Source organism: Myodes glareolus, chromosome 1 (assembly GCF_982192425.1).
Source record: "Myodes glareolus chromosome 1, mMyoGla1.1, whole genome shotgun sequence".
NCBI classification, from domain to species: Eukaryota; Metazoa; Chordata; class Mammalia; order Rodentia; family Cricetidae; genus Myodes; species Myodes glareolus.
In genome coordinates this window covers 114,042,642-114,055,484 of record NC_142026.1, presented here as the reverse complement: position 1 = coordinate 114,055,484, position 12,843 = coordinate 114,042,642, and the positions used below count along the sequence as shown (strand labels likewise).

General features: G+C 37.7%; 1 protein-coding gene across 3 annotated transcripts in view; it reads right to left on the bottom strand.

Annotated features, from left to right (window-relative positions):
• The window catches only part of Pde7b (phosphodiesterase 7B), a 319,484-nt gene that overhangs the window by 292,679 nt on the left and 13,962 nt on the right, over nucleotides 1–12,843 (bottom strand). Inside the window, exon 1 of one of the 3 annotated variants that reach the window (XM_087911509.1) lies at nucleotides 7,041–7,076. The exons of the other annotated variants lie outside the window; for them this stretch is intronic. Coding sequence (XP_087767635.1) covers nucleotides 7,041–7,043 — 3 coding nt within the window. The 5' untranslated portion in view covers nucleotides 7,044–7,076. Of the gene's footprint in view, nucleotides 1–7,040; nucleotides 7,077–12,843 lie in introns of those variants that run through there. 3 annotated transcript variants of the gene reach the window in all.

Genomic DNA, 12,843 nt, shown 5'->3' with positions numbered 1-12,843 from the left:
TGGAGTGACTTAAGGGTGAACCTACAGGTGAAATTATTTGAACCATTCCCATTCAGTGAGTCTGCACAATTCCCAATTGTCCACATTCTCAAAAATTTTCACTGGCCTTCTGATAGGTAGGAATGCTTATTTTTGTGGGGATTTTGCAGAAGATTTCTAGTCAGACAGAACAAAAATGAAATTACAAATCCTCATTCTGTGTGTGTGTGTGTGTGTCTGTGTGTGTGTGTGTTTACGTAGTAGCAGAAGTAGTCAGAGGATGTCCTCATGTGTTGGTCTGTGGCTTTTATCTTGTTTGAGACAGGGTCTCGTTGTTTGCAGCTGAGAATGCCTACCTGGCTCACAGACTTGCAGGGATCCTCCTGTTTCTACCTCCTGTCTCGTAGTAGGAGAACTGAGACTACAGATGTGAGCTATTGCTTGGGGGCTGGAGGTCTGAGCTCAGACCCTCGCACTCACACAGCAAATACTCTAAACCGCTGAGTTGTCTCCCAGCCCTAGCTGTCTCCACATTGTTTTTCTTGATCTACCCCTGTGTTCCACATTCACCAACTTCTTTATGGGTAGATAATTTACCAAGGACTGCTTTCTTCGCCTGCCTCTTATACCCAGTAGGAAACTACTAGTCTTTACTCTGCTCTGTCTGAAAAGGAATAGAAAACATGCTCCTTGTATTTTAAGAAATCCATGCCCCAGCCCTGCAGCTGCCAACCTACTGTATGTACTGGCTTTTGGGATCCTATTCTCTTTGGATGTATCCCTTGCTCAGCCTAGATATAGTAGGGAGGGCCTTGGACCTTCCCCTTCCACAAGGCAATGTGCCTTATCCTTTCTGAGGATTAGATGGGGGTGGGCTGGGAGGGTGTGTGGAGGAAATGGGAAGAGGGGAGGTAGTGGGAACTTGGATTGGTATTGTTTTTTAAAAATCTAATAATTTTTTTTAAAAGGAAGAAATCCATGCAACCGTCCCACAAGCCCTTTGCTCCATGGTTTAGGGTCTGAACTCTCTGTGCTTCTATTTCATATCCCTGTGGGTTAGCTGCACCTTTGAGGGCTAACTAGGAACCAGCTCCTCCTGAATGGCACAGCGTCTTATGGATCTAGTGCTTCCCAGCTCTAGATTTTGAATCCAAGTGTGTCTGTGAATTGGAGCTGCCCACACTTTGAAGCACAGGAGAGGATACAGGATGCAGTTTGAAGGGCTTGATGCAGCATTTGGGGCGTCTGACTCTGGCGGCACTAAAACCATCTCATGGTAAACAGGAGGGGGCTGACTAATACCACAGTCTCTTTGTGCTACTGTTAAGCATCAGTGGGAAATTCCTGTCATCAGGGTCCAGGCCGGAAGCCACAGACCCTCACCACTAGTGATGTATAAAGAGGCTTTCATGTCTGAAGCATGCACTCTGGCTGCTCTCCAGCGACATAGGCAGCACGATGTCAAAACCAGATGTGCACTGGAACTGTTTCCTGGCTCTCTCCTCCCTGTGGGGGTGGGGTTTTCACCCCCCACCCTCTCTCTCCTTACATTGTCACCCTAGGTGCGTGCGCTGATCCTACAGTCAGAGTGGGAATAGTATAAATGTGAGTAAACCTCTCCTTAGTTCTGATCTCCCCTGTGAACGGCAGATTTCCTCATCTCTGTTCCCTTGGTAGACATCTCAAACTTGGTGACTCTTATATGTGTCTCTTAACTTCTGCTGTGCTCTTTTTTGCCCATCTGATCTTCCTTCAATCTATCTCACCCTCGAAAATGTGAGCCTTAAATCTAGAAGTGTCAGTTGCACCCAGTTTCTTTTTTTTTAAAAAAAAAAAAACAGGACTGCCCTAAAGATTCCCTAACATACTACAAAAGCATTTGTTCAACTATGTTCATAGCTGCACTATTTGTAATAGCCAGATCATGGAAACAACCTAGGTGCCCCTCAATAGAAGAATGGTTAAAAAAGGTGTGGAACATATATACATTAGAGTTTTACTCGGCGGTAAAAAACAATGACATCTTGAATTTTGCATGCAAATGGATGGAAATAGAAAACGCTTTACTGAGTGAGGTAAGCCAGACCCAAAAAGAGGAACACGGTATGTATTCACTCATAAGTGGATTCTAACCATAATTAAAGGTCTTTGAGCCTATTATTCGTGATCCTAGTGAAGCTAAATAAGAAGATGAACCTGATGAAGATTATTTAGCTATCCACCAGGAGGTAGGAAATATACATGAGTCCCAGGTAACCTCGGGTGCATGGGGGGGTGGGAGGGTCGATGGAGGGGGAGAGGACTAGAGAGAAGGGAGTAGGGGAGGAACGGGGAAAGCTTGGTGGCCGGGGATGGGGGGGGGGAGGGAGGTAGGATGAATATGGGATCAGGGAACAATATATTTCAACTAAGGGAGCCATTTTAGGGTTTACAGGAGACTTGATTATATATGGGATCCCAGGTCCAAGGAGAAATCCCCCAGATTGCTCTCTGGACAGAGGAGAGGGTGCCTGAATCGGCCGTGGCCCATGACCATACTGATGTATATTTTGCTTATCATCATAGATCCTTCCTCTGGCGAAGGACGGCTATGCAGTCGGAGGCCCACATTGGAGGACCGGATTGAGCCCCCCGAGGTCCGGAGGGGGAGCGGAAGGAGGAGGAACATGAAAAACGAAATCAGTACTGCGAGGGATGCTATCACCCACTGATACAAGGGAACGGATCTGATGAGAGTTTACCAGGGCCAGCCGGACTGGGACTGAACGAGGACGTGATCTAGACAGATTCTCGGAATTTGGCCGGATTCTCTGACTGTGGCTGGCCCGGGGTCTTTCTGAAAAGCCATTGACTATGACACTGGGACCTGTTTCCTCTGCATATGCTGGATTTTGGGGATCCAGTCTGTTTGGATGCTAGCCTTCCTGGACCTGGAGGGAGGGGGAGGGAGCTGGAGCTTCCCACAGGGCAGGAAACCCTGACTGCCCTGGGGGACGGAGGGGAAGGAGGGGGGGAGTGGGGGGAGTGGGGGGAGTGGGAGGGTGTTGGGAGGGGGGGCGGAATTGGAAACTTTTATAATTAAATAAAATTTACTATAAAAAAAAAAAAAAAGAAAATATGGAAAAAAAAAATAATTTGGAGCTGGACAGCAGCCCCCCATGCCCCCGCAAAAAAAAATAGAACCCTGCTATGATTAAAAGGTTTTCTTCCTCTTCTCAAAAAAAAAAAAAAAAAAAAAAAAACAGGTAATAAGTACACAAAAGATGATGTAGTTCTTGTTACCAAATGTGATCATGTGAGCACATGTGCAGAGATCACACACACACACACACACACACACACACACACACACACACACACACTTTGTAGCAATTTTCTAAGTTTGACACCATTGGTGTCTCCTCAAGTTTTACAAATGAAGAAATGGACAACGTATTTCCTGTCCCAAGTAGTAAAACTGATAGGGACAAAACCAGACATGAATTTAGAACCTGGAACCGTGACCAAACATAGTGGTGCAGCCATGCAATTCTAGAACTTCAGTGATAGAAGCTAGAGGGGTAGGAGTTTAGGACCAACCTCGGCTATGTAGTAAGTTCAAGATTTCCCTAGGCTACATAAGATCCTATCTCACACAAGAAAAGAATAAGTACCATAAAGGATAGAAAGGAAAGAGGGAAGGGAGAGAGTGACATCACAAAGACCGTGTGATTGTCTTTTCTTTACCTCGGTTCTAGTTTATTGGCTCTGCCATTGATTCCAAAGCCAAACCTTTCCCACTGATCCATTCCACAGTCTGAGCCCTAAAACAATCTATTCTCAGCTCTCATTTGGCCTGCAGTAAACATCATCTGCTCACAGCAGACGTCCTATCTTCTGCTGAATAAGCCACTCATCCCACATGGTCCAGAGCCATCATTTTAAATCTGCACCCTACAGCAAGCAACCTACTGGTTTCTTCTGCTATATTTTCTTCATAGATTTACCAAAAACAGAAGCCAACTGGTAGATCTGTTCACTTATGTGCTGTCAGATTTCTCTCACTGCAATGCAAACTCCATGGAGAAAGGGACATTGTCAGTTCCTTTTCTGTATTTTGAGTCCCTAGACCATATTAAGATTCCAAATAATGAATGAGTGCAAGCTCCGTTACTAAGAAACAGTAACTGACGTGAATTAACCAATGGAATCTCAGGTTGCTTATAAAAGCGGCAACAACCACACTTACATTGGAGATTTTCCGAGAGATTTAAGTGGGAATCAGGATATTTTCATAACCATGTGCAAACAATATGCTATCATAATTGGTACACTATCTATGATCTACTTATCTGTCTTTTTTCTTACAGTTTAAATAAGATGCATCCCCCAAATGGTTAATGTGTTGAGGGTTTAGTCATTACTTGGCAGTTTTATTGAATGTTACTAGACAGACTATTCAATAGCTAAATGGGCTATTAGAAGTGTGGAACTCATTGGAGGAAGAGACTCATTGGGACTACACCTTTGAAGGGTAGTTATTACCTCCATGCTCTCTCTCTCTCTCCCTCTCTCTCTCTCTCTCCTCTCTCTCTCCTCTTCCTTCTCTCCCCCCTCTCTTTTCTTTCTTCCTTCTCTCCCCTTTTTTCAATGAGAGGAACAGTTTTTTTCTACCACAAACATCACACTCTCTCTGCTGTGTTCTGCTTCAGTAGAAGTCTATTGTGACCTTGAGCTAAAACCATGAATCAGAATACACATTCCTTCCTTTAAGCTGTTTTTCTTAGGTGTCTTGTCATAGTGACAAAAAACTTACACAGTAGCTACAAATGCAACACATTGAGTCTGGACTGGTTATAGCTTGTTATATGTTACATGCATTTCCACGTCAACCCAAAGAAGTTCATACTTCCCCAATTCTAAATCCTAATAAATCTACTTATAATTTGAAATTATAGGCAGATATTATATACCTGTCACAATAAATATTCATATATATATATATGCAGGAATACACAATATAGCCACATATTTGTTGATATTTATCTATTTGGGCCTAAAAATTATGTCAATGCATTTTTAACAAGATGTCTATGAACGTGTACAGCAAGAAACAAAGATCTGATTGTTTACTTGAGATTCCTAGAGTGAAATCTCATCATCATCAAGCCAGCACATCTGAGGAATATTGGGAAAACTAATGAAGACAATGTAAAATATCGAGTCCCAAATTTAATTCCAGCTAAGCATGTCTTAGAATTTACTTGGGGTCATTACTGAATACAGTTCTGATGCTACCTATACACTATGGGAAAGTCAGAGTAGTCCACCAATGATAATCCGACGTCAACAGCAGCCCTGCATCCATAGTCTCTAAGAACCACCACTATATGTTGTTACGCTAGTGTTTAGTTAAAATATAGGCACCAGGGGGATGATAGTCAAAATCTTGAAACACTATATTGACTAGAGATGAAAGATTAATGTGTCTACCTTGGTATCTTGCAATGGCCCAGGACATGTGGGAATGCTTCTTGGCTACATCAAAAACAAATGAACGAAAAAACCTTTTAGCCTGAAAACTTAGCTGGAAGATAGCAAACCACTTTGGATATCAGCAACATTCTTGGGAGTTCATTTCTTAGAAAATAAAGATATCACTCCTTAGGACTGTATTAATAACCTAAGCGCAGGTCCAAGTGACCATGTCTGTGAATTATCATTTTTAAAATTTAAATCGAACACTTAAAATGAGCTTTGAAAATTCAATGATAACTTCCTTAAAGTTACTTCTTTGTGTTTCTTTAACAATGAAAAACTGTAAATAAGAAACAGGACATATGAACCTTCTCACGAGAATTTGAGGACTAGTCAATTAAACTGCACCACAGTACAGAAATGCAGTTCTACCCCACTCAGAGTTTGCAATAGCTCTTTGTTATTCTTTGTTGATGTTCTAAAGTGAAAAATGTCTTCTCAGTTTAAAAGTTCATGGCATAACATATAAAATTCACTCTGTTCTTTGGCTACAATATTAAGTCAATTTTCCTGCATTTTGGGTGTTGTTCATCAAATAGGTATTATCTGCAGAAAATGGTAATACTTTGTAAATCTTTCTTTTGGTGTTTTCAATTGAAATGGCATTTTAAAATTGTTGAATATTAAGTTTTAAAGTACCAACTTTATAGCCTATACTTTAAAAATAATAAAATACACGAAAAGTCTTTTTATAAGAAAACTTATCCCAAAAGTTACAGAAAACATATTTGAATTGTTTTAATATTTTTATACACATATATTTTAAGCTACATATAAATTATCTACCTATAATTAGATATTGAATTCTAGGCTAATACATTTTAAATGCAAATTTTTCTGCATTCTAAAGATATCCTAGCACTGGAGAAGCCTGCATGAAGGACAAAGAAAATATAATACCCTAGAAAAGAAAGCAAATCACCAGAAGCAATCAATGACTGCAGAACACAAAGACTGACTTCATGTAACTAAGCTGGAGCTTGACAACTGCCTAACTAGACTTATTTTAGGATTCATTTCATTTGTAAATATTTGCTAATTCTACATGCTATGGCTGAAAGAAAACACTTTCTTGTGTATCTACTGCACACATTCAAAAACACTAGCCTGGTTTATATAGAATCACAACTGAGAAATACTCTGGATAATGGAGAAAATCACCAAGAAGTAATTGTCACTAATTGGCACTAGAGATTGTGCAAGGAAACATTAACTGCCATGTGTGAAAGCCAGGAACTAGAAGCAAGATGGTGTAATTTTTAGACGACTCCTTCATTGGAATTTGAGCTACAGATCAGAAGCAGGTCGTGGTGAATGATGCTTCAGCCCCAAAGCTCTTTAGTGTATTAGCAATTTCAAAAATGATGCTTGTCCAAGAACCACCCGCAGCTAACAATTGTAAACAGTATGTGCTCTGATGAGATTGGAATTCTTTTCATTTAAAAAGTTGTATGATGGTATAGAAGGCACATCAAAATACAGATTGTCAGCAGGTGATTAAATTGTTATTTAAATTATTATTATTTCCATGGATATATAAATACCATTTTAAATTTGTTTCAGACACAAGTATAAAATCTGCAAAACAAACAAACAAAAACAATGTTGAGAATATACTCTTGGCTCATATGGAGTCTTCTAATGCTACATGCTATTTTTTATACTTTCTTATTCACCTTTGTTCCTACACTCATTGAAGACAGCATGGACCGGAAAGAGAAACGGTTGTATCAAGAAACAAGGTACTGTCTTATATTTTTGTTCAATTTGGATTAAGACAAACAAGACAGTTAATGTCACTAGTAAATTCACAAAGTTTGTCTGGGAAACTATAACACTGTACACAGGTTTAAGTCTCTCATTGCCATATATATTTATATATGAAAACCAAGACAATTATAGCCAATAAGTAGATTTGATAAGACATTAAGTGAATTTAGTTAACAAGGTTTTGGAAGCTTTAAAATCACATAGAGAATATTTTCAATGCAATATGACATGAGAATATGATAGACAAGAATAAGAATTTTTATAGAGACCTAAGAACAATGAAAATTAAAATAAATTAAAAATAAAAAGTCTATGACTAAAAAATAACATATATAAAATTTATTTAATGGGATTAGTGATAGATTATATAGACCTGAAGAAAGAAATAGGTAATGAATTTTGGTTGAAAGAAAACATCAAAAATAAAGAACAAAGAGATCAAAGTAAACAATTTGGGTAGGTTGATTCAAATCTACAATACACATACAGCTGACGCCTATTAAGAAGACAAGGCAAAAATGAGGCACAATAAAATAATTAATAGAAATATTTCAGAATTGCTGAATGATAGCAAGACAATTTATGTAATATGACAGTATAAAGATATCTCTAAATTTGTCTGTGAAATTACAAGTGGAAATTGCCATTCTCAGGAAAAAGATACTTGAGAAAAATCTATAAAGTAAAGCCATTGCAAACAGAAATAAAACTTCAATGAAGTCATAACTACACTGTATGCAGAAAACAGTAAATTGTATAATGCTGCACTAATATTTATCCTTGAGGTATTTAAATTATATAAAGTTAGATAGCTATCAATATCATGTAATTCATGGGGTATACAAAAGCAGTTTAGGTCTTCCAATGCTCTCCCACTTTTCCTGAAGGGACAGAGTATTAATGAATATCATATTTTGGTTAGGTCATAGATCTATCCTGTATCCTTCATCAGCAAAACAGTGTAAAAGAATATAAAACAAATAAGCCTAATAAGAAAGGCGACAACACAATGATAAGTACTCAATTCAAAAGAATAAAATGTAAAAAGAGAAAGAATAAGGTAGACAGATAGACTATATAGACTAAATGATTGCATTAAACATAAAAGGACTAAATACTCCACAAAAATCAAATATAATTAAACCGATAAAACTAACTTTACTAAACTTTGGTTTGTAAACAGGCAATTCTAAATGATGAACATATAGAAACATATAGAAAGTTAAAAGACTAAAGAGTGGAAAATAATATGACATGCAAGCCATAAATAACACAATGCTTGTTTTACAGATTTTAACAGTGGTCAAAGTTGAATCAAAGGCAACAAACCAAAAACAAACAACAATAAAACTATGTAAGAGATATAATATAATGGCTGAGTTTCTGTTCAGTGCAATAATTATACATTTAAAACATATTAAGTAATTCTCAGATATTTTCACTATTACCTTGGCTTTTTTAGACTTTTTTCTTTAATTACACATGCCTATGGAAATTTTAAGAGCATATGTAGTGTGTATCTGTATACACTTAAATCGCTTGGTGGCTATAAACTATTAAGATAGCTTGCTCTGATCACTTCCTAAATATAACCCCAGCAGCACAGACACTGAGAGAAACAATTAATAGATGGGACCTCCTGAAACTGAAAAGCTTCTGTAAAGCAAAGGACATGGTTAACAAGACAAAATGACAGCCTGCAGAATGGGTAAAGATCTTCACTAACCCCACATTAGACAGAGGTCTGATCTTCAAAATATAAAAGATGTCAAGAAACTGGTCATCAAAAGAACAGATAATCCAATTAAAAAAATGGAGTACAGACCTAAACAGAGAACTCTCAACAGAGGAATCTAAAATGTCTGAAAGACACTTAAAGAAATGCTCAACATCCTTAGTCATCAGAGAAATGCAAATCAAAACAACTCTGAGATTCCATTGTATACCTGTAACAATGGCCAAGATCAAAAAAACTGGTGACAACTTATGCTGGAGAGGTTGTGGAGAAAAGGGAACACTTCTGCATTGCTGGTGGAAACGCAAGCTGGTACAGCCCCTCTGGATGTCAGTGTGGCGATTTCTCAGAAAATTAGGAAACAACCGTCATCAAGATCCAGTAATACCACTTTTGGGTATATATCCAAAGATGCTCAATTGTGCCACAAGGACATGTGCTCAACTATGCTCATAGCAGCATTGTTTGTCATAGTCAGAACCTGGAAACAACCTAAATGCTCCTTTACCAAAGAATGGATAAGGAAAATATGGTACATTTACACAATGGAGTACTAAACAGCAGAAAAAAAATAATATCCTGAATTTAGCAGAAAAATGGATGGAGCTAGAAAACATTATTTTAAGTGAGGTAACCCAGACACAGAAAGACAGTTATCACATGTACTCACTGATATGTGGTTTTTAAACATAAAGCAAAGAAAACCAATCTACAAACCACAAGCCCAAAGAACTTAGACAACAATGAGGTCACTAAGAGTGACTTACATAGATCTAATCTACATGGAAAATAGAAAAAGACAAGATCTCCTGAGTAAATTGGGAGCATGGGGACTTTGAGGGAGGGTTGAACAGGGGAGAGGAGAGTCAGGGAGGGGAGCAGAGAAAAATGTAGAGCTCAATAAAAATCAATAAAAAGAAAGAACAAAAGGAAAAAAATTACTGCCCCCCCCAAAGAGCTTGCTCTCTAAGAATCAATTATTCCATTTACCAAATGGTAAAGATGGGACTTAACAGCATAACATCACAATATTATTGTAACTTTTATGCAATTTCTGGTATTAAACCTTGAACTACAAAAATAAAATTTCAAACTGTTAAATACAATATATGAGTAAGCGAGAAAATCTAAAAGGAAAACAGCTGTGTCCTCAACCCTGAGGAAGTTTTTAATCTGCCTATTTGAATAATTGATATAGGGAAAAAGAGCACAAATACAGAAGATTTGCATGATTGGTTAATGAATTTCTAGTTGACATATGTGGAGGACTACACTTAACTCTATAGTCGTTAAGTGTATAAATGAATAACTCTATAGTCGTTCATTTCATAGGCATGGGGAACATTGTATAAGCAAGTTGTAACTAATTTTAAGCCTCAAAATCTTCTAAGCCTCAAAATCTTCTATACTGAGTTAATAAACACATTAGAATTACATTCACGAGTAATCACAAACTAAACAACCCCAACCTATTTGCCAATCAAGAGATGTATTTGTAAACAATAAATTTGTCCAAAAGCTTGAAGTTGAAATTATTTTCATCTAACTGATAAAGAATCATCAACTTTTAAAATCTATTTGATGCAAGAATCCAATCCCAAACCCAGTTAAGGACAAGAAATAATAAAAATTAGGGAAGAAATGAATGAAATAGGAACTAGAAGAATAATACTCAGAATCAAATTGTTTCTCATGGGAAATTCACTGGATGAATGTAAACATGAATAAAGTAATCACACACTAGCACAAAATAGCATATAATAGGGGGTTCTTACTTTAAGGGGGGGACTCACAGATCACAATGGGAAATAGGAACAGAATCCAGCATCCAGGTGTGAGGAGAAAGTGAGAGAGAGAAAGAGAGAGAGAGAAAGGGCAGGCCCACATCATTTTGGTACCCAAGGCTGTACCCAACCTGGTCCAGCCTCTCAAAGACCATTGGTTGGAGATTCTCTATTATTTTCCCCTTTTGTCTTAATAAGAGAGTTCCAAATCCAATATAAAACTATATACAATAAGAACAGATATCAAGTATAGAAATTAGAATTACAACCAGCATAAATAATATCAAGCAAGAAACATATGCTAAATGTTTTAATAATTATTTTATTCTAAAAAGTCTAAGTTCTATATTAGAAATGGCTTGGTTAAGTCATAACAGGAAAGTCACTATGACTATCTAGTCTTTAATCCCATGGAAGACCTGAGAAGGGAGATAATATTACTTGAGTAGGCAGGAAGTGCAATCAAGCAACTTCCAAAATGTGCAGTAAATGTCAGAGACAGCTGGATAACTGGGCAATCACCCAAAGTCTCATTTGCATTGATGGAGCAACCAACTTTAGCTAAGGCCTAGAGTAACTGACAGACCATTTTCAGAGGCAAGAAAATTTTCAAAACCATCTTACCTTGTCATGGCAAGGTTTGGCAGTCTTTTTTCTTGTATCCTGCTTGTCCAGTATGGATGTTGTGTATTTTGTCAGTTTGCACGGGCAGTTCCTTGCCCAAAAGCCAGTTTTGCCAAGAAGGAAACCAGCACCAAGTAGAGTGTCTTTGGTGCTCAACATTCTCTTGGGAATAGATTGGTGATACAGGAGCAATTGTGCCTCATGTCAACAGACTCCTACACTATTTAAATGCCATGTATTTTACAGTTCTTTGAAGTGGTTGAAGATTATCTATCTATTCAGAATACAATTTCTATGTATCTAAAGAACCTGATTAGCCTAACTATAACTGTGACCAACATGGATGACTATTGACCTATAATACTTAATACCTTTATAACTTAAAGATTAAGACTTTATATTAGAATATTAAACAATATTTAAACAACTGTGCAGCAAATGAGGGCCATGACCTCAAAATGTAAACAATGTATAAGTATCTTGATCAGGGGTAGAAATGTATAATACAATCTTTAAATAAATATATCCTAAAATGATATCAATATACAGAATGTCTTAAACAGAGGTAGAAACATGCTTTCATACAGTATGACAAAATAACTTTGCATAGGTATAAAAATGTTGTAAACAGAAATAGGAGCATATTTAATATAACAAATATAATTTGAATTTGTATCAATATACAATAATCTATACCAATGTAAATTGTCTATAAATAGTTCACAATTATTCACTCTATTATTATTATTAGTGTAAGCTCACACTAATCTACCTATTATTCCATTCATTTTTTTTAGTGAGATCCCTAAGCCTACATAATATCCACCCCAACCCAACCCTATACTAGTTATAATAAACCCCTAATTGATGTCTCTAACCCTGAGGACAAACTTTGCTGGGCGAAGGGCCATCATCTTTTAAAATTACTTACAGCTGTCATGGGGGTGATGTTCTTTTTATGGAATTCTGTAAAACTAAAATGTTGGTTAACTTTTTAAAAGTTAGCCAAACTGACAATCCTCTAGGCCCACAAACCAAGAGAAGGAGAGGGAAAGGGAGAGGGAGAGGAAGAGGGAGAGGGAGAGGGAGAGGGAGAGGGAGAGGGAGAGAGAGAGAGAGAGAGAGAGAGAGAGAGAGAGAGAGAGAGAAAACCCAAATAAATGACACCAAGAGCAAAAAGGGAGATGTAACAACAGAACCTATGAAATCCAGAAGATCACCAGCAAATACTAATGTGGGATTCCCCTCTATATGTTGTGAATATCATTGGTTAATAAAGAAACTGTCTTGGGCCTGTGCAGGGAATAGAGGTAGGTGGGGGAAACTAAGCTGAATGCTGGGAGAAAGACGGGCAGAGTCAAGGAGAAGCCATGTAGTCCCCAACCAGAGACAGACACTGAATGGAACTTTACCCAGTAAGTCACAGCCAAGTGA